The sequence below is a fragment of the Pelecanus crispus genome, chromosome 14 (assembly GCF_030463565.1).
Source record: "Pelecanus crispus isolate bPelCri1 chromosome 14, bPelCri1.pri, whole genome shotgun sequence".
NCBI classification, from domain to species: domain Eukaryota; kingdom Metazoa; phylum Chordata; class Aves; order Pelecaniformes; family Pelecanidae; genus Pelecanus; species Pelecanus crispus.
The window spans coordinates 15,409,641-15,434,687 of record NC_134656.1 but is presented as its reverse complement, the minus strand read 5'-3'; the positions used below and the strand labels follow the sequence as shown (position 1 = coordinate 15,434,687).

General features: G+C 62.4%; 1 protein-coding gene across 1 annotated transcript; it reads right to left on the bottom strand.

Annotated features, from left to right (window-relative positions):
• Nucleotides 1–251: 251 nt before the first annotated feature.
• Nucleotides 252–17,415, bottom strand: MTCL2 (microtubule crosslinking factor 2). Its single transcript, XM_075721169.1, has 15 exons — nucleotides 17,203–17,415; nucleotides 15,487–15,645; nucleotides 12,692–12,754; nucleotides 8,165–9,397; nucleotides 7,050–7,169; nucleotides 6,741–6,866; nucleotides 6,139–6,369; nucleotides 5,876–5,983; nucleotides 5,419–5,586; nucleotides 3,951–4,202; nucleotides 3,705–3,776; nucleotides 3,255–3,325; nucleotides 1,565–3,014; nucleotides 1,329–1,470; nucleotides 252–280 (listed from the first exon to the last, which is right to left on the bottom strand). The coding sequence occupies exons 1-15, from the start codon at nucleotides 17,398–17,400 to the stop codon at nucleotides 252–254; spliced, it is 4,422 nt and encodes a 1,473-aa protein (XP_075577284.1). The 5' UTR covers nucleotides 17,401–17,415.
• Between the last annotated feature and the right edge of the window lie 7,632 nt (nucleotides 17,416–25,047).

The window sequence follows — 25,047 nt, the reverse complement described above, 5'->3', positions numbered from 1 at the left end:
GCTCTTTTCTCATGGGGCTGCACAGGGGCATCAACGCTGCTCCGCGTGGGGCTGGGACGCAGCTCCCCAGCCCCGGGAGCTCTGCACCGCCGCGGGGGCTGCGGCTGTTGCCCTCCTCCCTCCCCGGATAAGGCTTTTTCTGGTGGTGACCGAGGGACGCGCGACGCAGACCGCGGGCCACGCTGCAGCCTCCCAACCCACAATCTCTTAATCCAATTGGTGCATCTCCAATGTAGCTCATTTCGGTATTTTTAAAATGCACTTGGTTTTACATTGCAGGCTGTCCGGAGTTGGGCAGAGCCAAAAGTGGAGGAAAAAAAAAAAAAAAGGGGGAAAAAAAAAAAAAAAAAAAGAGAAATATGTATATTCTGTATATTCAGCACTTGGAGGAGCAAATAACTACAAGTGGCCCCGGCAGGGAGGTGGGTGCAATGCAGGGGGGCACCACAGCCGTGGCCCCTCGGGATGGCGGCAGGAGATACGCACGCACAAGCGTGCACACACGCACGCACGCAAACAACTGTCTCTGCCCACGCTGTGCACCCCGCGGCCCCGTCTCTGCAGCTGGAGGAGCCACGGGGGCCGCCCGGACCCTTCCCAGCGGTGAAGGACCTCCGCAGCACCCCCGCAGAGCGGAAGGGTGGCCAGGGAGGGCCCCCAAACCCAGCCCAGCCTGGGTGACCGCAGGGACCCTCCCCGCCTCCTTCCTGCCGGGGGAAGCACACGCAGCCCCCCCCGGCTGATGCAACCGCGCTGCAATCGGGGCTGGCAGGGATGCGCTGGAGCTCGGGCAGGGCGGGCAGTGCTGGCAGCGGCCGCGGGGGCCAGAGCCAGCACCCTCTGCCTGCGGGGCCCAAGGCGGCATCGCGCCTCCATCCATCGCACCCATACAGCGTCCACGCCGCGCTTCGCCCCAGCCCTGCCCTATCTACACGAGCAGCCTCCCCTGGCTGCTCTCCCCTTCTCGGGGCCCCGGCGAGCCCTCGCCGTGGCGGGGTCTCAGCTGACATTCCCGGGGCGGTGGGCACTGGCGAGGACCCCCCAGCGCCGGCAGCGGCTCCGAGGGCGCCGGGTCTCCACGCAGGCGGGAGGTGAAGCAGCCACCCCCCAGCGGGATGTCCCCGCGCACCCCGGGGTTGCCGGCAGCCTCCGCCGCCGGCTCCACATCTGCTTCGTAAGCGTCCCCAGGGGCGAGGGGACGGTTAGGAGACAGATGCGCCCGCGCCGCCTCCGAGAGGGGCCCCCGCGGGGCGTCAGCGCGGGCGCTCTGCCAGCAGAAGAGTGGATAGCAGGCACGCTGCGTCCCCCGGCCCCCCGTCCTCACTCACTCGAGGCCCCCGGCTTCTCCTCTGCCCTGGGGGGGTCCGCGGGGTGCAGTTTGCACTTGGAGGGGGAATGGCGGACGGCGGAGCGGGACGGTCGGGCAAAGCAGGAGGTGAGGGACTGGGAGCTGCAGTCACACGCCATGTCCTGCAAAGACAGACAGGGCACAGGGGGGTTAGAGGGGTCGGGCACCCCGTCGCCCACCACGACGGGACACCCCAGGGGCACCCTGCCTCGTTACCTCGCTGGCTATGGCCGAGATGAGCTCAGGGTCCCGCAGGGCTGCGTCCTTACTCCCCTGGCTGGGGGATGAGGGCTTGGGGTCCTCGCAACTGCTCTGCTTGAGGACTTTCTTGTTCAAGACGCGGGAGATGTTTTCGGCTGGGTGGTAGGTGGCTGGGCTGGGGTGCTCGGCTCTCCTGCTGCCCTCCTCCCCGGTGGCCTCCTTCTTCTCCGGGGGGGCGGTGGGGCTCTGTGCCCGCCCGCAGACATTCCTGAAGAACTCCTGCACGAGGCCGTACTTAGGTGCTTCAGGCTTGGCCCGGCTGCTCTCAGGGCAGCCCGGCTTCCAGATGGACTCAGTGCTGCCTGCGTGCTCCACCACGCTGAACAAGCTGGACAAGCCATCATTGATATTGCTGAGGACGGGGCTGTCACGGGTGGTCGTGGAGCGGGCCCAGGCAGAGCCGTTCTGCTTGCTCTGGTGCAGGTTCCAGAGGCTCCTGTCCTTGGAGGCATCCAGCTTGGAGGAAGACCTCCTCTGGAGCTTTGGAGAGCCGTATTTTGGGGAGCAGCAGGGCCGCTCGATCCTGGAGTGGACCTTATCCAGGGAGGAGGAGATCTGCTTGCTGCGCACGGACACCAGGGAGGAGCTGCGCGGGGACCAGCTCTTGCCGTGCACGCCGCTGCCCCGCGGCAGGTCAGTCTGCAGGCCGACGCTCACCGTCTGGATGGTCTGCGTCCCCACGTGGGCCAGCCCCACCGTCTGGCTGGAGGCACTTTTCACCTTCCTCTCCAGTGAGCTGGAGCGGATGGCCTGCCGCACGCAGTTGGTGATCTCCTTCATGTCGTCGCTCATGTTGCCGGAGATCTCCAGGTCGTGCAGCGACGGGGGGAAGCGGGGCACCGGTGGCACCACGCTCTCCACCGTGCCGCCGTCCAGCAGCTCCCGCTGCTGCTTGGAGAAGTTGCACAGCCACTGGCTGTAGGTGCTCTCAGCGCTGGCTGACTCCTCTGGCTCCTTCGGCTTGGCCATGGTGAACAAGAAACCGGGTTCGATCATGATCTTCCCCTCCTTGTTGTGCACCAGAGGTGCCTCCAGCCGCCGCACCACCGGTGGGCTGTAGTAGATGCGGATCCCTGTCTTGTCAGGAGCCGTGTAGCTTCTCTGCATTTGCTTCTGGGCTGGGTCGTGCCCGGAGAAGCTGCTTGTCCTCGAGTAGTCCCAGGAGGAGATGCCCAGCTTCTCCTTGGCCAGGCTGTCGGGGGCAGGTTGCTCAATATTCACATATGTACAGTTTGAGGGAGGAACGCCGGCGCTGTCCCGGATCCCGTTGGGCAGCAGCTGGGTGGCCGCAGATGCCTTTCTGCCCCGGGAATGGTCGCCCAGCCCCGAGGTGGTCTTTCCAGGGAGGTAGGGAGAACAGTCGAGCAAGCTTTCGAACTCTGACATGGAGGAAACGGACTTGGTCCTGTGGGAGGAGAGAGGACGGGGCTCACAAGGGGACAGGGCAGTGGGTTGGGGAGCAGCTCCCACCTCATTGGGACCCTCCTGGGCACCCAGTCCTGCTCCTCATAGGAGCCCTTGGCCTCCAGGACAACCCTGAACTATGACTGCATCTTCCCCCGGCTTCCAGGGCTGCCAAGCCCGGGGACAGCCATGTGCAGCCTTCTCCATGCCCCGGGGACCACGCAGGCACCAGTGCGCTCACCTTTTGAGGTTGGTTCCCTTGGCTTCTGCTTCAGAGATTGTCTCTTTGTCCGTGATTTTTTCATTGAGAGCCTAGGAGGACACAGAAGCAAGCTCTGGTGTCAGCAAGCACAGGACCAAAGTACACAGATGGGCCGGAGAAGGGCCTGCACCCTGCTCCTTTCCAGCACTACCCCATGCACCCAGGCCTGGCGTCCCATTCCCAGGGCTACACGGGACTCACTGCACCCACATCTATTTTAAATCAACTTTTTGTAACCCCATGGAAGCCCTTGGGGTTCAGCCACGCTCTCCACCCTCTCATTCTCGCCAGTCCCTGGTGCTCCCCCTTGCAGCCTCATTTGCTGTTCAAGGGGGTGTTATTTGGGGTTCACGTGACCTCCCATCCAACGCTTAGCATAGACCTGGGCCCAACAAGCACCCGGAGAGCCCTCTGCCTTCTCCTGCCCACCTCTTTCCAGTTGCTACCATGCTTCTCTATTTCAGAGTGCTTCAATGCCCACGGGTTGGCTCCTTTCTGCAACTGGAGAACGTGTCGGTCACTCAATGTGTGCAACGTGTGCCCCTCTGGGCAAGCAAAAGCATTTGCCGCTTGCCCCCGGTGTGTGCCTTGAGAGCATTTGCACGCTCTCAGGGCACACATGGGGGACAAGCGGCAGAGGCTGGAGGACACGCTCACGATGGGGGAACACCGTACCTGGTTGATTTTGTTCTGCAGGTCCTTCGCTTGCTGCTCTGCCTGCTGCTGCTCCTCCTTGAAGCGGGCCAGCAGCTCCACTTTCTCCTGGTTCCAGTTCTTCTCGCTGATCTGCAGCTGTTTGGTGAGGTCCATGACAGCGCTGTAGGACTCGGCGAGGAGATGCTGGTGCTCCTCACGCTCCCTCTTCAACGCCACCTTCCAGTCCGGCAGCGTGCGCTCCGCGATCCCTTTGCCTGCCTTCGACTCCAGCTGCGGGGACACGGTGGTGGCTGTGGGGGACCCATGGCTCCAGCGTGGTGCTCGACATCCCCAGCAAAAGCGCAAGGCTGCGGGCACCCTGCTTCCCAGTGCGGGTCCCATGCCGCCCAGGCCGGGCGATAAGCGTGTCCCCAAGGCCGTGTTGCACGGCATGGCTCGCCCGTGGGCACAGCCGAGCCGCAGCCGGCCCTGGCTTGCAGCCGTGTCATGCCAGGCAGCCCAGCAGACGGTCACCCGGCGGGAAGCGGGCTGAATGTCCTGCCGGCTCGGCTGTGCTCTGCCTGCAATCCTGCCTGCTGGACCCGGCTCCTGGAGGGGGGCAGCCATGGCCTGCAGGGCTGGCAGAGCGGCCCCCGAGGACGCTGCTGCCGCTGGCAGCCAGGAAGGCACCTGAAACTGGGGTGCTGCCACCGCGGCAGCTCTGCTCTCTTTTGGGGGGGAAGAGAGGGGAATTGGGGACCATTGTTGAGCTCCGCCTGGAGAAATCCCGCCTGGGAGGTGCTGACCCCCGCTCTGGGGAACGGAGCTGATGTACGGCCATGGGCTGCTGCCAGCACAGTGCGAGGGCGCGGAAAACCCTCATCACTGCGAGGGCAGGGCGGGGGGACTGGTGGGACTGCTTCTGCAGGCGGGAGCTTCCCCCAGTGCAGCGGCTGCCCTCCCTCCACCTCCTGCCCTCGCCGCAGCCATACATCCTACTTCGTACATCATATATCGTACATCGTACATCCTACATCGTACATCCTACATCGTACATCCTACATCGTACATCATACATCGTACATCGTACATCCTACATCGTATATCGTACATCGTACATCCTACATCGTACATCCCCCTCGCAGCACCGGCGGGGGTGCAGAGCCCCCACCTGCGCCATGACCCGGGGGAGGAGAGGAGGGCTCTGATGCCGCTCCCAGATGCCTGTGCTGGGGAGGGATGCTGAGCCCTGCTACCATCCCACCCACCCCAGACAACCCCAGCGGAGGAATGAAGAGCATCCTCTGCTGCTCCACAGTCAGATTTTCGTGCCAGCCCCGTTGCTATAGAAACTCACCTGCCGGAGCGGCTGCTAATTAGGATTCCCACAGAGCCACCCTGCCCAACAGCCAGTGCTTGGCACATGGTGCGGGCAGCCCCCCAGCCCCACGTCCCCCCCCAGGCAAGGGGGAGCTCCCCCAGCCCGTGGGGTGCCCGGGGCTCCCACCTGGGCGATGTGGCACTTGAGCTCGGCGCGCTCCATCTCCCAGGCGGCCTTGGCCTTGGTGAACTGCTGCTGCAGCTCGCTGGCGCCGCGCCGCTCCTCCCGCAGCTCTGTGCACAGCTCCTTCAGGGTCACCTTCATGTCCGTCAGCGTCTTGATGCACTCGTTGGGCTGCCGGGGGATCGGGGGTGAGCGGAGGGAGCTGGGGTCCTGCGCCGGAGGGGATCCAGCGGGGTGGGACCCCGTGGGAGCTGTCCTCTCTGCACCCCGGTCCTGCCGGCTGCCCACCCCTGGGGTGAAGGACAGGGGGTCCCACCAGCACCGGGGCCTACCCCTGGGGCTGACACGCCAGCGGGGAGCATCCCCTCCCAGCCACGCACCCCAAGAGGAGCTGCCACCCCATGCCATGCAGCGGGGACTGGTCCTGCCCACCCCCTGGGCTCGTGGGGACCCCACTCACCGTGTTGGGGGTCCAGGTGTCCCCAGCGCACGTCTTGTTGTCCGCCTGCTGCTGCGGGGCGAGCTCCTCCTCCTCCAGCAGCAGGTACAGCTCCTTCATGCTGTTCACCTGCGGGAGACACCACGGCTGGGGTGATGAGGGGACCCACGGCCAGGGACAGGGGACACCCAAGCCGCCCTGGGTGGGACACGTAGGCACGAGGAGGCGATGGAGTGGTCCTCCCTCCATGGCAGCCAAGGTGGGAGCCCCTCAGCCCACAGTACCTCCAAAAAGTCCTCGCCCTCGCTGTGCACCATCTTGCCCTGGCGCCAGCGCTTGAGGAACCACTTGAGCTTCATGAAGAGCAGGAGGAAGCTCTGCCTGAACTGCTGGGACTCCTGCACCAGCAGGTTCTTCTCCTGGCTCCAGAACTTCTGCTCCAGCCGCCTCTGCAGGTTCAGGCTCTGCAGCTCGAACTCCCGCCGCAGCAGTGCTTTCTGGTGGTCCTCCTTCAGCTGCGGAGAGACGCGCGGGCTCCGAGACGGGGGCTGGCGGCAGCCATGTGGTGCCTCCACCCCAGGGTCTGGGCTGAGCCTGGTGCCGGCCCCCTTTTTAACACCCCTGGGGAGCTGCAACGCCCTGGCAGCCTGCTGGGGACAGCAGGGCCATCGAGGCTTCGCCACGGGTGGAAGCCCTGCATGGCTGCATGCCCCTGTGCAAGGAGGAGCGTGCTCAGCCCCTGTGCCCCCTGAAGATGGGGCACGCTGTGGGCAGTCCCAGGTGACGCCGGGGTCCCCAGGTGCGTCTTCAGCCTGGGGCCGGAGGTGGCATGGCTGTGGGTTTGGGGACGCCTGTCTCCCAGGGGTCGGGGCTGCTGCCTACTCACCTGGCAGATCTTCTGTGAGAAGTTGTCCACCTCGTCCTTCCTCAGCTGCCTCTCCTGTGAGAGCTGCTCCTGCAGTCCCCGCAGGCTCTCGTTGGCCTCCGACAGCACCAGCTGCAGCTCCTTCATCTGCAACGGCCCGGGGAGGGGATGGGGATGGTGGGCTGCGCCTGGCCGTGCCTCCCGTGTCCCTCCCCGAGGGGGCTCTGCAGCTTCCCCTGTCCCTGGCTCTCAAGAGGGACAGCCCCATCCCCGCAGCCCTGTCCCCAACCCCGCTGGCCGAGGGGACATGGCTCCCTGCCTGCGTCGTACCTCAGTGGCGTAGGAGTCATTCTCCTCAGGCCGGCAGGTTTTGTAGCTCCGGGGATGCGTGGGGTCTGTGTCCTTGGCGTGGGGGATGCGGTAAGGGTCGGCGTCCCTAAAATCAGGCTGCTGCATGCGTGGGCAAGTTAATGAGAACAAACCAAAAGAGCGGGAAGAAAAAAAAGCCAGAAAACAAAACAATGGGTCTCCGAAACAGTAAAGAACTACAAGACAACAAAAAGGATGAGGAGGAGAAGGAGCTTCATCACCATGGCGGGAGACAATGCAGAAACCAAAAGGAAACACAGGATGAGGAGACACGTGGCCTGGATTGTTTGGGGAAAGGGGAAAAAAGAGAGAAAGAGGGAAAAAATGTGCAAACACCAGTTACGGTGCCATGCAGTGACTGGGGGAGACTGGGACCTGGGGCTGGTGGGACCACATGCAGAAAAATAGGACTCTGAACAAGCGAGTGTGCTCCAGAAAAGGGCTTGGGCCCGCGGCCCCAACCACCACTGATATCCCTGGCCCTCGGCATGAGCTGGGCTCCCCGGAGAGGAGCGGGACGGCAGGGCACGAGCTGCTCTCCGCTGCTCCAAAGGTGCTCCCCATCGGATGCAGATTTGCCCTGGAGCCTTTGCTCTGCAAATTACCCTGCCCGGGTACCACTGGGGCATGAGGCTTCTTGCAACTGGGGTCCCTGCAATTTGGGCTGCTTTCGGGAGGCTGCAGGCTGCTCTCCTCCCCCCCAGCTCATCCCCAATAAGCAAAGAGCTTCTGAGCCGGGGATGCTGGGCTAAGGCGGGGGAGAGCGGCCGAAACGTCGGCCCCTGCTAAGGTGGGATCGCACCCGAGAGCCCCTGGCCGTGGGCAGGGCAGCCTCGACACGATGGGTGGGCGCCAGGATGCCCACCACCTCCTGCCCTGGGCACACTCTGTTGGAGCAGAGTCCTACCTTGTCCCCGGTGCCACTGGCATGCAGCGAGGTGTTAGTGTGGGTTTTGCTCTAGAGAGGCAGGAGGGAGGTTACATTGGGGATCGGGGTTTGCTCCGTTAAAGCGGGAGGAAACGGGGCGGCAAATAAAGCGGCGGCAGCTGCGGGGGACGTGGGAAGAAGCCCGTACCTGGAAATCGGAGGCATGCTCCTTCTGCAGCCCCTCTTTGGTGGCGTCGTGGCTGCCGGGGCCGGAGAAGGGGAAAGAGTCCGTGTGCTCCTTGAGGCCGCTGGTGAGGTGGTCCACCTTCCTCGCGAAGCAGCCCAGGTCCTGCTGGAGCACGCCCAGCCGCATGAGGAGCACGTTCATCAGCTTGGCATCGCTGGGGCTCTCGCCGCCACTACCCACCGCCTCGCCCAGCAGCCCCCCCACGCACTCGTTGTCCAAACAAGCCTTCAGGCCGGAGGTGAAGCCGTTGGCATCCGAAATCAAGACGTCGATTGCTTTGCTGACGAGTGCCGCCTGGTCCCGGATGCCCAGCAAGGTCTCCAGGTCCTTGGGCTTGAGCAGCTTGGCGGGACCATCGGGCACCTTCCCACCGCTGGGCACCCTGTCCTGCCCATCAGCTTCACCGCTGCCCATGCCGTCCCTCCAGCCGGTGGTGGGGACGCACTGCGCCGAGTCGCCGGCCTCGGCGTCGGTCTCCAGCATGGGCCGGGTGGTCTGGCAGGAGGCCAGGTCGCAGCGCTGGAGGTTGGAGAGCAGTACGCGGTTCTCGTACTGCAGCTTCTTCACCTTGCCGCTCAGCTCGCTGATCTGCACCTTGGCCGTGGCCAGCTCCTCCTGCGAGGGCTCGCTGACCACTGAGCAGCTGTCCTCCGACAGCGTCACGTCCAGCTCATGGTCCGACTTGTACTTGGTCAGCTCGTTCAGGAGGAGCTTGTTCTGGTCCTCCAGCTCCAGCAGCGAGCGCCTCAGCAGCTCGGCCTCCTCCTCCACAAACTGCAGGTGCCGGCGCAGCTCTGCCACCGTGTCCCCCGTGTCCCCGCAGCCCGAGATGCCCGCCAGGAACCGCGCGTCCTGCCCTGGCAGCTCTCTGTCCCCCTGGCCCTTCATGTCGTCCATCTCCGCCCGCAGCCCGCGGTTTTCCACCTCCAGCTCCACTATCCTCCGGCTGAGGATGTTGGCTTCCTCCTCCACCAGCTTGAGGTGGACCTTCAACTCGGCCTCCCGGGAATGGGGAGAGTCAGCCAGCTCCTCCACGGAGAGGGAGCTGTCGAGGTCCCCATACAGGGACCTGTACTTCAGCAGCTCCTCCTTCATGCCGTCATTCTCTTTGGCCAGCTTGGTCAGCTTCTTGCACATCAGGGCCGACTCCTCCTTGGCAAAATGCAGCTGGCACTTCAGGTCCGCGCTGTCCTCCTGGGGACCGAGAGGGCGCGGGCGTTAGAAAATCGTTCCCAGGAGCCACCGTGGCTCCGAGCAAGCCCTGGGGACATGCCGCCCTCCCACCACGGTGATCCTGGGGAAGCTGCAGCCCCTGCTCGTGGAGGGCAAAAAACTTTGAGATCCATCTTGGAGGCTTTCATGGAGAGCCTGGGCACAGGGCAGGATGCCTGGGTGAGGAAACCCATGGCTCCGGCCCCAGGAAGGACATGGAGCCGCTGCCAGGGATGTGGGGACAGAGCCCAGCCCTGCTGCAGCCCGATCCACCGCGGGGAGGAGGGGAGGGAAAGCTGTCAGACTCCGCAGAGCAAAATAAAAGCCACCAACAAGGTTTCCTCCCGAAAGCTGGCAAGCGCTGAAACAACTGGCGCTGCTGCCGCTGCAACCCGCCCCGCCGGGGCTCTGCTCCTCCCGCTCAGTCCCAAATGCTCCATCACAGGGCAGAGAAGCAGCAGTTTCAGCTGGAAACCTCCCAAAGTCCCAGCCCTCACCCAGCACTCGTCCTTGCTGCCATCACCTTGCCAGGGGACAGAAAACCCAGGCAAAACCCCCCGCATCAACTCGCTGGTCCCTTCCCAAGCCCCTTTGCTTCTTGGGACCGTTTCTCCATGTGTTTTATTTAAATTTAGCAGTTAGGATCTTGGCTATGTGCCCGGGAAGACCGTTTCTCTGCTTTGGAAAGCTTTTTGGATGGAGGACCAGGATTTCCTGACGTCCAGCTTGTGGTTTCCCGTGCCGTGGGGTCACTTGAGTGCTCCGCGCCCCGGCGCGGTGACTGCCAGGAGGGGACTGGCCGGGCTGCGACCCTCGCCCCGCGGCACCCGCTGGAGCCCCGGGTGGGTGCTGGAGGTGGCCGAGCCCTTTGGCCGGGTGGCTGCTGGCCCTGGCAGCCCTCAGCCTGCCTGCACTCCTGCCCTTTCCTGTTTCCTTGGCTGGCAGAAAGAAGCTGTCCCGCTCTTCGGGTGCTTCTGACCCTCCAGCCCCCCCGAGCCATGCCCACGCTCACCCCCCCCCAAACCCCACAGCAGCTATTTACTCTGCAAACTTCCCGGGCTGCTCGTATCGAGGCCAGGGGCGATAAGGGGGGGCGGTCCCATGAGTTTGGGGTGCCGTTTTATTCCCCAAACGCCCTGCCGCGACAACAGGAACCACCCTGCTGCTCTTCCGCGCTTGCGCGCGGAGATGCGGCCTCGCTAAGGCGCATTAAACCCCCCCTGTAATTAGCTGCAGGGATTAGGGGAGGGCCGGGGCGGGCAGCTCTCCCCGCCGGGGCAGACATGACCTCAGTTCCTGTTTTTCCAGGGTAAAAAAAAAAAAAAAACAGCAGCCCAGCGTGTCCCTCTGACCCTTGGCATCGCTGGAGGGGCACACACGTCCCCAAGACCACCTCGAGTGCTCCTGGGGTCCGGGGCAGAGCTCAGTGTTGAGTCTGTCCCCCCCAGGTCCATTTTCGACGAGCGCCGATGCTCGCCCAGCGCAGCCGGGCAGGAAAGGGGCCCAGGAAGCCACCGATGAGTCACGAGCGTCTGTGCCCGCGGGGCCACTGGGCCACCGGAGCGCTGGGGGGGGCCGCGTCCAGGGGCATTTGCACCCCAGGAAGCTCGGGGTTTGCTTTCCAGCACCGGCTCCTCCCTGGAGCATCGGTCCCGCCGCAGAGTTGGGGCCGCATCCAGCCCCGCATCCCCAGGCTGCGGGGTCTCGGCTCCGCAGGGATGTGGGAAGCAGACGGGGGTTTTTACTGCAGCCCAGGGCTGGGGTTTGTTTCCGGCCCTGGGAGGAGGCAGAGGAGGGGCTGGACATCAGGGCGTGATGGAGGGGCTCCCGGACAGCCCCCTCGGCTCGGGGCACAGCCGGGTGTAGGTGCAAAGCCACAGTCTGCTCTTTGGGGAAATGGGGGGCAGGACTCGGGTACCATCAGCTGGCCTGAAAGGGCTTTCACCAATGGAGTTAAACGGAGGTGATAAATAAAAGACGGAAGGGGAAAGTCTTTGAGGGCCTGGGGATCCCCGTCCTGCAGCCGCACAGAGTGGGCCGTGCCGGCAATGCCGCAGGTCACCCAGAAACCCTCGGGGTGCTCGGGGTCCCCACCACGAGATGCTCTCAGCAGCACGCAGCGGGAGTGTCTTGACAGGGTCTCCCCCCCTGCCCCGGCTTTGGGGGAGTAGATCTACACCCCAAACTAAACCTTTCAGGTCTTTTGCCTTTGAAAGAGGATTTTTCCAGTATTAAAACACTTGCATTTCTATTCCCGCAACAGCAGCTCTGCCCCTCCGAGCCCCGGTAACAGTATTAGCGAGTCACAGCAGCTCAGCCCAACAGCAAGTGACAGCTGAAATCCTGCTGCTGCCGGCAAATCCCCCTCCCCTGCTCCACCCCGGCAGCCTGGCACGGGGCAGGGACAGCGCGGCCTCCAGCCGTGCCCCATAGAATCACAGAATCATAGAATCGTTTAGGTTGGAAAAGACCTTTAAGATAATCCAGCCCAACCATTAACCCACACTACCAAGTCTACTCTAAGCCAATCAAGGGTAGACTAGACTAAACCATGTCCCAGAGTGCCACCTCTGCCCGTTTTTTAAATACTTCCAGGGATGGGGACTCCACCACCTCTCTGGGCAGCCTGTTCCAATTCTTGACCACCCTTTCCGTAAAGAAATTTTTCCTAATTTCCAATCTAAACCTCCCCTGGCGCAGCTTGAGCCCATTTCCTCTCGTCCTATCGCTAACTACTTGGGAGAAGAGCCCAACACCCACCTCCCTGCACCCTCCTGTCAGGCAGTTGTAGAGAGCGATGAGGTGTCCCCTCAGCCTCCTCTTCTCCAGGCTGAACACCCCCAGCTCCCTCAGCCATGGGGACCCCCCGCTCCCCCAAACCCCCGTGGGGCTCCTGGGCCACCCTCGAGCATGGGCAGGAGGGACCCAGGCTGCAACAGCCGCCACCCAAGAGCAGGAGCAGCTTTGCAATGTAAAAACTAAAATCCTTCAGCTCCTCGCTGCAGTCCCGCCACACGGAAAGGGTTAAAGCCACCGGAGGGTCACTGATGCTCCATTGATAACTGAGACAAGGGAGCGGTTGAGGACAATGATGGCCCAGCACATCAATCCCTGCCTTATGCAGGGTCCCTGAAAGGCAGGAACGCCCTGCAAGCGAGGGGATGGCGCTGCCATGCCCTGATTTACTTCTGGGCCAGGCGTAGTCTCCAGCTGGCACCACGACCTGGGGTGCTGGTGGGCCACCGTGGCGAGCCCCGTACGCGCCGGCACCCATACCTGCACTGACGGCTTCTTCTCGGTCTTCCCGATGGAGCGAGACCCCCGCTTCTTCAGGGAATTCTGCAGAGAGAAGAGAGAGGCGTTACCCGCAGCGATGGCACGGCACCCCGGCGTGGACAGACAGACCCAGCACGGACGGACATCGACGCTGTCTTCTCCAGCCGCCTGTGAACCCCAGGAAAAGACCAGGGCCCCAGTGGGCTGAGGCCCTTTGCCTTGGGGGAGCTGGACTGGCAAGCATCGTATCATGAGGTTTGGCCAGAAATTCCCCCCGCAGGCAAGCGAGCAGCGAGAGCGCAGGAGCGAGCAGGAAATGAGCCACGGAGAGGCTGAGTCACAGCCCCGTCAGGGCTGGATGGAGCGGGGAATCCAACCCCCAGGCCAAGGCATGGCTCTCCGGGCATCCCAGCGTGGGAGCAGCAGATGACGAAGCTCCCCATCGCCTCTTCCCCAAGCAAGGGACACGTCCTGGTCGCTCAGCTATGGGGAGAGCTTCTCAGCACCACGATGCTGACTCTGCCCTCGGGGTCTCTGGGGACACAAGGGATGATCTCCGGGATAGCGAGGACAGCTGGGAGACGGGGAGGCTGGGCAGAGCAAAAAGGGAGACTGGAAGTGGGGAAAAAAGCGGGTGCCCAGAGCAGGGCGAGTTATCTGGGGAGGGAGCCGGGGGAAAACCCTCAAGAACGTCCTCGCAGCCCCCCATGAGCGCTGGCCGATCCATGCGGCTGCCCTGGACCTACTTCCAAGCTGGCGCTGAGGCCCAGCAGCCAAAGAAAGCAGCTGTGAAATGTAAGCTGCTGCCTGTGCCAAGGTGCCGGGCTCCAGGCTTTCCTATTAAGGCCACGACCATCGCTTAGAGCTGCTGCTGCTGCTGCAGAGCCTCTCCCGGGGGCTGGCCGTGCCATGTCGGCACCCCTCGCCCCCACCGCGCTGGGGACCGGGGCTGGCACAGGGCATCGCCCGGCCCCAAGCAGCCCCAAGCGCAGCACGCTGGGTCAGGTGGCGGCCGTCGTCCTCCACCTTGAGTGCGTCCCTCGGGGTGGCCGTGCCTGAGGCTCTCGTCGCGGCCGAGCTCGACGTGGCAGGCTTGGCACGGGGTGCCTGGGCCGGTCCCACTTTTCTCCTGCCCCACCAGGAGATGCCACGAAGGGGTAGGAGCCGGACGGGCAAACACATGCGCCTTTGGGGATCATCTGCCCTTCCCGACAATTATCCAATTATGGGAGAAGCCTCTTGGAAGGGAGAAATAATCAGCCCTGAGGGGTGAGCCCAGCCCTGCACAGCCTCCGCTCCACGTTGGCTCGGCTGCTAACAAGCTCTGCCACGCTCTGCACCCTCCAGCAGCAGGGAGGAGGTGGAGGAGGACTGTTACCTCACTCGTTTGTCTAATTAGCGCTCTGCAATCAGTGAGCAACCCCGGTGCCCTTGCTAGCCTAGGGACACGCCATCCTGAGCTCAGGGAGCTGTGCTCTGAGCTTTGCTGGGTCTCGTGCCAGCCGGCAGCGTCCCCTTCGGGCTCAGGCAGCTGCAGAGAGGGGCCGTATCCTGTCCCACGCTCTTTTGCCAGGGCAAGGCAGCAGCTGGTGCTCAGGTCTCCCTGCACACTGACCACGCAACCATTTTCTCTGCCTGTTTTTCAAGCGCACGAGTCCCCCAGCCCAGCTCCCGCTGCTGCCATTTGTTATTCAGCCCGCGCTCGCCAGCCGCAGGGAAACCCGTTTCACGCCTGTTAGCGGAGGCTGTGCAGTGGAGGGACAAGACAGCCCGTCCGGGGTGACGCTGCTCCGTGCCACCCCACGAGAAGGTGGCTGCAGAGGGGACGGGCGCAAGCGTGGCCAGGTCCTGCGGCTCGCCAGGAGCCGGCCCCGGTGTTAACCACAGCCGGCCTTGGAAATGCCGAGCCGTGCGCTGGCTCCCTGCCCTGCTGCGCAGGGGAACGCGGCTGGGGCAGAGCGGGCCCTCCCTGCATCCCGTCCCCGTCCTCGGCGGGAGCAGGGCCCAAGCTCTGCCACGGCACGTCTCCTCCGACGCGCTGCCCTGATAGCTCAGCCAGCGACGCTTCCCGAGGCTCCCCAGGGACCAAAGGCATCCCGGGCAGTAGGGAAGTGGGTTACGAGCGCTGTGATGGATCACAGGCCGACGCTGTCACCGGGATGCCTTTCCCGTCACCGAGGATGACATCGCTCCTGACCGGGAGCTGGTCCCAAACCCAGCACGGCACGAAGCGCCCTGGACCTGTGCGTATGGGTACGTGCATGGCACATGGCTTCCCAGGACACAGATGGGATTGTGCACCCACGCAGCTCCGCAGCATCGCCGGGACACCGCCGGGACATTACTGGGACACTGCCAGGACACCGCTGCCACACAGCCCCGCGGCTCAGCTCGGTTTGAACCAGCAGCACGCGGTCAGGATGCGGCCAGCACCAGGCACTGTGCCCGAGACACGGCGGACTCCACACATCGTGCAGAGCTTTGGCTGGCGGGAGCTGGGCACGGCCCAGGGCTGAGCAACTGGCCAAGGACAAATAAAGTGGCTCTAGTGCGGGGTCGGGGGGGAGTCCTGTAGCCCCCCTGGGATGGGGTAGAGCCGCCCCGTGCCCGCAGGGCGGGATGAAGCACGCCTCGCCGAGGGCAGGCGCTGCTTGGGTTTCACAAGCATCTGCAGCACGGTTTGGGTTTCAGCAATGCGAGCAGGGATGGGGGATCCCGTGGTGCAGGGCCAGGACACCTGCTACGGGCAGAGCCTTAGGGACCCCTCCCGGTCCCCCCTCCTATGTCCCCCTCACCTCTCGGAGCTTGTCCATCTCGTTCTGCACCACCTGTTTGGCCAGCTCTGTCTCGATGAGCCGCTGGCGCAGATCCTCATTCTCCTCCTCCAGCCTGATCCTCTTCTTCTCCACTGCCTCCAGCTCATTGTGGAGCCGCACGGAGACATCCTTGGCCACCTGGGGACACAACGGAGCTGTCATCGGGCTGGGTGCAGCGTGCACAGGGCTGGGAACGCAGCACCTGGGCACCTACAACCCTCATGCAGCACCCACAGAGATCGTCAAGACGTTACAGAGACCCTTCGGAGCAGACACCGTGCTGGCCCCCGTGCACGTCCCCTCCATCAGGTGCCATGACCGCCATCCCCCCTTTGCTGGCTGCATCCCCATCCCCTGGCCAAACCCGGCCTTCCCCAACCTTAACACGATGCTGTAGGATGCTCATCGCCTTTTCCTATTTTCTTCCCACACCGCGAGGCTGGAAAAGCCCCCACAAGGCTGGAAAAGCCGGTGGGCAGCACCGGAGCAGGCAGCCTCTCGCCATGGGCAGCAGCTGTGCTGGCTGGGAGAAAATTGAGCTGCTGCATCGTGTTACGGAAAAAACCGGCAGCTGCCCCTGGGGTGAAGGGTGCCTCCAGAGCCCCCCCTCTGGGTCCCTGCAAGAGGGCAGCCCCCGCCATAAAGGGAGCTTAACAGCACAAAGTGTTCGCTCCTGCATCTGCAGGAAGGGAAAATTTATCCCCAGTCCCCCTGGTCCAGTGCCCAGCCTGGGATACCAGCGCTGCAGGGGCAGCAGCAAGCCCCACGGCAGGGCTGGGGGGGCTCAGGCCATGGGGTCGGGCTCCCGTGCCCCCCGAGGATGGGCTGCGCTTTCTTTCCCAGAAAGGGAGAAGCTTGAGGGGGTTGTTTTTGGCAGCAGCACCCCAAGCTGGGGGCTGCCAGGCGGTTTGGGTAGGGGGACGGGCCCCCGGCAAGGACAGGCAGGGACAGGCAGGTTTGCAGCCCTGCACGTGTGGCACATCTCAGCTACGGGACCAGCTGTCTTCTGCTCAAAAAACTACGTTACTCCTTGACCTGTTGCCCGTTCCCGCCCTGAGCCGTCTCTGGCTGCCACCGCACCCCTGTCCCGGCAGCGGCCGTGTCGGCAAGAGCGCTCAGCAAACACTCACCGGCACCAGCGGCTCCTCGAGGGCCAGCAGCTGGAGAGGGTGAGGCAACGTCACCCTGCCAAAACCCCCTTGTCCCTGCCCCAGCCTGGTGTGCCACAATGCCTGGGGCTCTGCAAGGTTTCCCCGATGGCCGAGAGGAGCAGCTCCTGGGTCCCCAGGGTCCCGGTCCCCCCGGTCCCTCCCTGCGCACTCGTGCGGCGGTGGCCCTGTCCCCATCGGTGCAGGGTATGGGAACTCGGTCCCAGGGCACACGGCCGGGCTGGAAAGCAGCCCGCGCAGGATGGATCCCTTGTATGGTACTGCAAGATGCCCGTCCTTGGGCAACGCTGGCCCTCTCCATCCCCAGGACCCCCCCAAACACCCCCATGCCCAGACCACCAGTGAGCTGAAAGCGCGGCTCCCCACCTCTCATATCACCGCCGCGAGCGGGGAATCGTGATGCCCCCATTAACGGCCCCACAAACAGCACAACCCCGCGGAGCTTCCTGCACCCCTCGTGCCTCACCACCATGTCCCACTTCTCACCAAAAACCACTTTGGGGGCCCTGGGGACCCCTGGCCTCACCTTGACGTCCTGCTCGAGGCTGTGGATGAGCTCGCCGTCCACCTGGCCCGTCTGGGCCACGCGCAGGCTGCGGCGCTCGGCCTTGCGCAGCCGGTACTGCAGGATGCGGCAGGTCTTGCTGGCCTGGTCCAGCTGCTGCCGGAGCTCCTGCAGCTGGTAGACGTCCTCCTCCATGTAGACATCTCTCATCTCCAGCATCTCGGCGCGCAGCTCCTCGATCTCATCCTGCGAGGAGATGCGTGTTAGAGGGGACAGGCCCCACAGCTTGCTCTCCCCTCTTTTCCCCCTGGGACGCCTCCCCACCATGGCTCCCCTGCCCTCCTCCATCCCACGAGCCATTTTCACAGACCTTCAACCCCTTGGGTCAAGCCCCATCCTTGCAGAGAAAGGGCTCAGAGTCAGCTGGGCACCATCACCCACCGGTGAGCCAGCCACCCGGCGGGGCACAGCCAACGTGGGCGCCTATAAATATTTGCGGTAAAAGAAAGAGGAAGGTGGGGGAGGGAGAGGAGCTGCAGGAGCAGCTCAGGCGGCAGCGAGACAAATGTAGGTTGCCTTTGGAAAAGATGTGTCAGGGAGACAGGCGAGGGAAGGAGGAGACGGCAGGCAAGGGCAGGGGAAGCAACGCGGGGACACGAGCAAGATGCCGCCAGCACCGGAGACCAGAGGTTGCCCCTCGTTTTGCCACCAAGCAGCAATGGTCGGGCTGGGCCCCCCTTCCACCCCTCCCTGGTCTCATCAGCTCTCACGGTGACAAACCTCTCCCAGCCCAGCGGAGCCTCCGGTGCGGGGCCGCGGTGACGTCCCGCTGGCACCAGCGCTGACCCAAAGCCTCCTCCGGCTCTGCTGCCCACAGCCGCTGTGGGACCCCTTGCAACAGCCCCAGCCCCAGCGTCACCTCCCTAAGCTGGGGAAGGGTCCGGAGCACAGGGCTGATGGGGAGCGGCTGAGGGAGCTGGGGGTGTTTAGTCTGGAGAAGAGGAGGCTGAGGGGAGACCTCATCGCTCTCTACAGGCACCTGACAGGAGGGTGCAGGGAGGTGGGTGTTGGGCTCTTCTCCCATGTAGTTAGCGATAGGACGAGAGGAAATGGGCTCAAGCTGCGCCAGGGGAGGTTTAGGTTGGAAATTAGGAAAAATTTCTTCATGGAAAGGGTAGTCAAGCATTGGAACAGGCTGCCCAGAGAGGTGGTGGAGTCCCCATCCCTGGGGGTGTTCAAAAAACGGGCAGAGGTGGCACTCTGGGACATGGTTTAGTCTAGTGTACACTTGATTGGTTTAGTGTGGACTTGGTAATGTTAGGTTAATGGTTGGACTGGATGATCTTAAAGGTCTTTTCCAACCTAAACGATTCTATGATTCTATGATTCTATCCAGCACAGAGCTGCGGCCGCTGGGGATGCTGGAGGACTGTCCCCTCCGCTCCCTGGGGACCCACACAGGCTGCACTGCCCAAAGCTCTTTTCAGGTCCCCATGAAGATGGTCTCAACCCAAATCCTCCAAGCAAATGCTCCAGCCATCGCACCGGCTGTTCTCCTCCTCGACAAGACCCAGTGGACCTGGCATGCTCCTTGGGAAGGGATCAAGCATCTGCTTTCCTGCCAGAAAAACCCCGCCACTAAACACCTCCCGTCACTGCCAAATACAAGTGCCACTTGAGAAGCGAGGGGCTCTCGCTGCCGCCTTGCACCGCGGCACGGCCCAGGGAGGGACCACATGAGGATCCGGCACAGGCAGCGGGGATGCACAGCCCCGATTCCCCCCAGGCAGAGGGGCACAGGAGCCCGCTGCTCCCGACACCGCCCGCGCCAGTGACCTACAGCCTGAGACAGCAGCACCGTGCCAGCTCTGCCAGGCGCTGGCACGCTCGCCGCTGCGCTCGCCCGGCCCGGACAAAGCCCCAGCTGCAAGAATTCCCCCGAAAGGCGAAGCTGAGCCTGGGGAGGGGGGGGGGTGGCAGCTGCGGGGACAAGTCACAGTCGCTCACTGTTGGCTTTAAACACTATGTGACAAATAAGGAACATCAATTAGACAATCCTGGATTATCTCCTGGCCCAGGATGCTGGAGCCCGGTGGCACCGCGGCCACCAGTGTCCTGCCACCCTCCGCCACTCTGCTTCTTGCCGGGGGTCTCGAGAATGACAGTGGGGCAGAAACAGCCCCGAGGCACTGAGATGGGCAGCAGGTTGTCCTGGGGACACCCGGCCGGGCTGTTCCAGGTACAGCCGGAGACCATCCCGTGAAGGGGCATCACTGCAGGCACGTTTCAGCTCAGGTGTGAAACCCCCCAGGGACAAACCGCATGTGCCAGCGCACAGCGACGGCTGTGATGCACCCCGGGACGACGACCCCAATGGAACCCCACCGCCAGCACTGCCCATCCCACACGGCAGTGCCACCGCCCCGGGGACCCCAGCAAAACCCCCATAAGCCAAACCAGCCCAGGGAGGTGGTTTATGGGATCTCTTCCTTGGGAGCTTTCATGGGAAAAAACGCATTACGCATCGCAGGCGAGCAGGCGCTCTGCAACGGGGTGGCGGAAAGCAACCTTTCACCGCCAAAGTCGTGCGAATCGTGGCTTGAATACGATTGCAAAGGCTCGCGGGGCTGCCTGCGTCCCACTCCAGCGCTGACTGCACCGGCTCCCATTTGCCGTGTGGCTTCCCCAGGCAGGAGCTGGGCAGGGCGTGGAGCAGGGACCTTGGAAAAAAACCCAACCAAACCTTACCTTTGCTGGAAGGAAGCCTGGGCTCACCACGCTAAGAGCTCCTGCTTGCTTATACCTTGGGTTGTAGCAACTGTTATTTTACGGGGAGGCCGTGTCTGGCGCAAGCCGCTGCCTGGGCAGAGCCCGGTGGCACAGCCCTGAGCTGCCCCTTTGCGGGGTGCTCCCGCGGGGAGAGGGGCTGGGGGGTTTGCAGCAGGGGTGGCACTGGGGGGGCTGGGAAAACGGTGCCTCCTTTCGCTCCAGCGGCAGGAACTCACCCGCACCCTGTAACGCCCATGAACCCCCGCAGCAGCCGCAGCCCGGCAGCCGCACAGCCCGCCCCGAGCTTGCCCCTCGGAGGCAAGCCGTGCCGCTAAGCCGTAAAAACTGGATTAGGATGGGAGAGCAGCAAAGTGCCAGCAAACTGGAAGAGAGCTTAGGATGGCAAAGCTGACCCCCTCCGTGGCCGGGCTGCAGCGGGCAGAAGAGCCCCGTGGCTCTTACGAGGAGCGGCTGAGGGAGCTGGGGGTGTTCAGCCTGGAGAAGAGGAGGCTGAGGGGACACCTCATCGCTCTCTACAACTACCTGAAAGGAGGGTGCAGTGAGGTGGGTGTTGGGCTCTTCTCCCAAGTAGTTAGCAATAGGACGAGAGGAAATGGGCTCAAGCTGCGCCAGGGGAGGTTTAGGTTGGATATTAGGAAAAATTTCTTTATGGAAAGGGTGGTCAAGAATTGGAACAGGCTGCCCAGAGAGATGGTGGAGTCCCCATCCCTGGAGGTGTTCAAAAAAGGGGAAGACGTGGCACTTGGGGACATGGTTTGGTGGGCATGGTGGTGTTGGGTTGATGGTTGGACTGATGATCTTGGAGGTCCTTTCCAACCTTAATGATGCCTAGTTTTTACTTTCATTAAAAAATAATCCAGCCCCCAAGCCAGGAAACATGAAATTACTACTCTACCCTTAATTGGTTTAGTGGTGGATTTGGTAGTGTTAGGTTAATGGTTGGACTGGATGATCTTAAAGCTCTCTTCCAACCTAAACAGTTCTGTGATTCTATGATTCCTGAAGGCAGCGCGTGGGGTGCACAGAGGTCCCCTGATGGCTTCAGGGGTCCGTGACAGCCACTGAGCTTCACCTTCTGCATCTGGACGTTTTCCGGAGTCGATGGCCGACAGCACAATCAAAGCAAAAAATCCTTTTGGATAAAGATGAGAGCAGAGCCAGGAGTGGCAAGGAAACCCCAAGAAACATCCTGAATTCAGGGGTGGCATTGCAAGCACGAAGCACCATAAGCGATGCTAAATACAGCGTGAAACAAAGACGGGGTGGGCAACACTGAGAACGAGAGAAATTACTCCTTTCCAACGCAACTGTCTGTGGGGGCTGCCAGGCTCGGCCACTTGTCCCGTAAACAAAGAGGCACCCACCCCTGCGTGGAGTCACAGCCTCCCAGCACCCGTGGATTATCCATCGCTGCGCCTGTGCTCACCCCACCTCTGCAGCAGCAAAGGTTACCCGGGGGTTTTTAGGCCAGAAGTCACCTGTCTTGGAAAGACGCTGGGGATCTGCAGTTCAGGGAGACTTGTTTCAGTGCCCAAGATGGTGTGCAGAAGCAAACACCCCACTTGCATTTGCAGCAGCCAGGTTACAGTGAATGAAGGAACCCAAGAGACAACATACACCTTCAACCTTCTCCGAGCAAACCTCCGAGAAACCATCTCTCCCTGGGGAGATTATTAAGGAAACTCAGAAGCGACAAGGTGGGATGGAAACTGCCTGGTTCCAGTTCAGAAAAAACGTCATGCATTTTCAGAGCAGGAGAAGGTAACAGCTACAGCGGTGTCCACACACCCGCTTGCAGGACATCGGCTGCTCCAGGAAGGGCAAGACCTGGAAGGGGCTGAGCTTTAGTGGTGGCCCTGAACGGCAGCATGGCAGGAGGGAGACCAGTGGAGATGGCAGAGCACACCTCAAAACGCCGCTCAGACCCGTCATGGGTTGCAGCAGAAGAGTTAAACCCTCGTATCTCCTTCCCAAGGGGAGTTACACGCTGGCTTAGGCATCTGCAAGAATGCAGCAAGCTCGGAGCAGGGGATTGCGCTGTGCAACGCTCACAGCTCCTCAGCGGGATCCTCTATCTTTTAGAAGCAGAAAGCAGCAACGGATACAAAACAGGATCATGCAAATAACGACATGGCTGGCTGTCGTGCTGCTGACAGCACATACACCCTCAGCTTTGGCAGCCCCGGGCGCTGGGACGCAGCCAAGCAGCAGCCGCCTGCCCGTGGGGGACAGGCAGCCCTCCGGGGAGCACAGCCCTGCCTGCATTTGCACCCTCCACCCGCACCCCCAAACCTCAGCACAAGACGCAAAGGAGGAGAAAGGGTGGGAGCTGCCCGTATGTTTTGCATCGACGCCTTTGTGCGGAGCTCGGGGCCGCGCTGGCGGCGGGCGCGCCTGCAGGAGAGCCTGCGATCCCTCGTGCAAAGACAGGGATTACCATCCAGGAGCAACAAGCACCGCATCCTCCGAGATTACAGGACAAAAGCAGCAGCTTTCAATTAACTCTGAGCGCTCGCCAGATAGCAGAGGGAATTATGCTAGAATTTGCTAGGGAAAAAATAAAATCTGAGGGGATTTCTAAAGAAAATTGCCCAGGGTGCCCCGCATGTTCCCGGCCGGCGAGGGGGTCCCAGCAAATGCAGCTCACCCCGAGCCCACGCTGGGGTGCAATGGGTCGAAGGGTGGGTAAGGGACACCCATGTGTCGCACGCAGGGGTTTCTTTAGGTGCATTAACAGCAGCTCTAGCCCAGCTCCGACAGTAAACATCGGCCACCATTCCCTCTGTGCCAGGCTGGAGCTCAGCGCGGCAGCCTGCACGCTGCACCCCGCTGCGCCCTGCCCCTGGCCGGTACACCAGCTCCTGCTCGGCAGAGGCCACAGCACGCTAGCGAGGGAAAATTCAACATTTCCCAGCTTTACACCTGCCCCCATAAATTAACAGGCAAACAGCTGGGGGCTCTCTGTGGCACAACCCGCGTCGTGCAGCATCCAAAAAAGCAAGAGGCTGCAAAGCCCCTTCCAAGGTGGCTGCTGATGGGGTGATAGATGGCAGAGCCCTGTGCCCCGGCTCTGCCTGCAGTTACGGGGACCCCCGGGCACGGTGCCGGCCCCCGTGGCCTGGCAGGATCGGAGCAGCAGCAGAGCCGGGACCCAGCGCCAACCACGCTGCCCAGATGCAACCCCCGGGTCCCCCACGCAGCCCCGGGTGCCCCTGCGGGATGCTCTCAGCAAGCCCTCGCTGCTGGCATGCATTGGTCCCAGCTGCCTCGGGGGAAACGAGGCACCCACCCACCCCACGTGTTGCCCCACGGAGCTGGGAAATGCACGCAAAGCCCGAGGGACACGGGGCGATGCAGGGCAGGCAGCAGGAGGGGGCAGGCAGGACTGTGCTCCCGGCATTACGTGGCTCTTGCCTAAGCCCCTTCCCATGGAGAGGAGAGGAAAGGGTTTGCAGGCATCCCCTCCCCTCGCTCCAAACCCTCTCCCGTGCCCACTCTTTGTCTGCCTGTCCCTCTGCAGCTGCTGCCGTATCGCATCTCACATTTTCCAGCCCGCCGAGCATGGCCAGGAGCTGCTCTCCATCGCACGGCTCGGCAACAGCGAGACGGGGCAAGGACACCCGAGACGCTGGGCTGCCAACCTGCGACCGAGAAACGGCCCTTTTTGGGGAAATGCTTGAAATAACCCATTTACGGGGGGGACGCAGCAGGTGCACGCACCCAAGAGCAGGGGCAAGAGGAGACAAGAGCCCACCCGGTACACCCAGAGTGGGAGGAGGAAGGCAGAGCCTTGCAAAAAACTGGGTTGCAAAGAGAAATGGGTGAAGTGTGCTTAAATATGTACATTTTATTATGGCAGCCGAGGAAAGATGCAACGTGAGCTGGCACCGCTACAGAGGGCTGCGATGTGCTCCGCTGGGAAGCTCCAAAACCCAGCGTGCATCACATGGGCGTAGTAGCACCACGCATGCCTGGCCCGTGCCAAAACGTCGCCAACACCCTCCCACCCCCAAAAATCTGCGTTTCTCTTTAAAAACACACCAGGTTTTAGCTGGCTCCGATGAATAAAGAAAAATAAATATTCATTTGCAGCTATTTGGGTGAGTCCTAGGAAATAAGTGACCTCTGATAAGTCTGATTCATCCGCACCCGAGGGGAAGGGAGCTGCGGAGGCCAGAGGCCACCTCTGCAGGGTCCCTGCACGCTGCTCTCCAACCTGGGCTGCACGGCAAGGCGGCTGACGCTGATCGCTTGGGTTAGGGCTTGATTTTTGCCATAAGGCCCCAAAGCCCTGAATTTTTAGCAGAGATGGCACAAGCCAGCACCCTGCTGCAGCCCAGCACAGCGTTCTGCTCCTTGCTGGAGAAACGAGGCAAATCTTCCATCTTTTTTTGGAGCACAAGGGGTGCGTGCGTCTGGCTGCGAGTTTTGCTCAGCTGGAGCCAGGGTACCACCCCGCCAGTCCCCACGCGTCAGGAGAAGCGAGCTACAACACCGAAACACGGTTGTAAGCAGGATGCACGTCAGGGAGCACACCCACGCCGCTGGCACGAGCGCACACAGGAGATGCCACGGCGAAGAAGGGAGGATGCCACCGGCAACCCCACAGCGCTTCGTGGTGCACGCCTCCGGCAGCTCTCCGCTCTCCCCACTGCTCCTGGCTGGGGGATTTGAGTTGCCACCCCTCATGGCAGGTAAAATACTCGCACCCCACACGCTGCAGCTTGCCGGGATGAAGATCACATGGAAACGGAGGAAGCAATTGCTGGGTCCGCAGGAACGGCAGCGTTTGCACGTGCGTTCTTGGAAACCGGAGGGGCCTCATCTGTATTTTTCCAGCTCTCAGTAAATCAAAGCCCTTAAGCTCTTGCTGCTAATTCTGGCAGGAGTTGGGACACCAGCTGTGAACCAGGGCTTTGCTAATGGATAAAGGGCCCAACTGAGCATCTTCGAGCACATCACCCGACACCCAGCTCCCACCTCGTAGCTATTATCCCGACGCATTTACAAACTTTGGCACCAGTGATTGAGAGCTGGCCTGATTTCCAACCTGTGACATCCAAAGAGCAGCCAGCG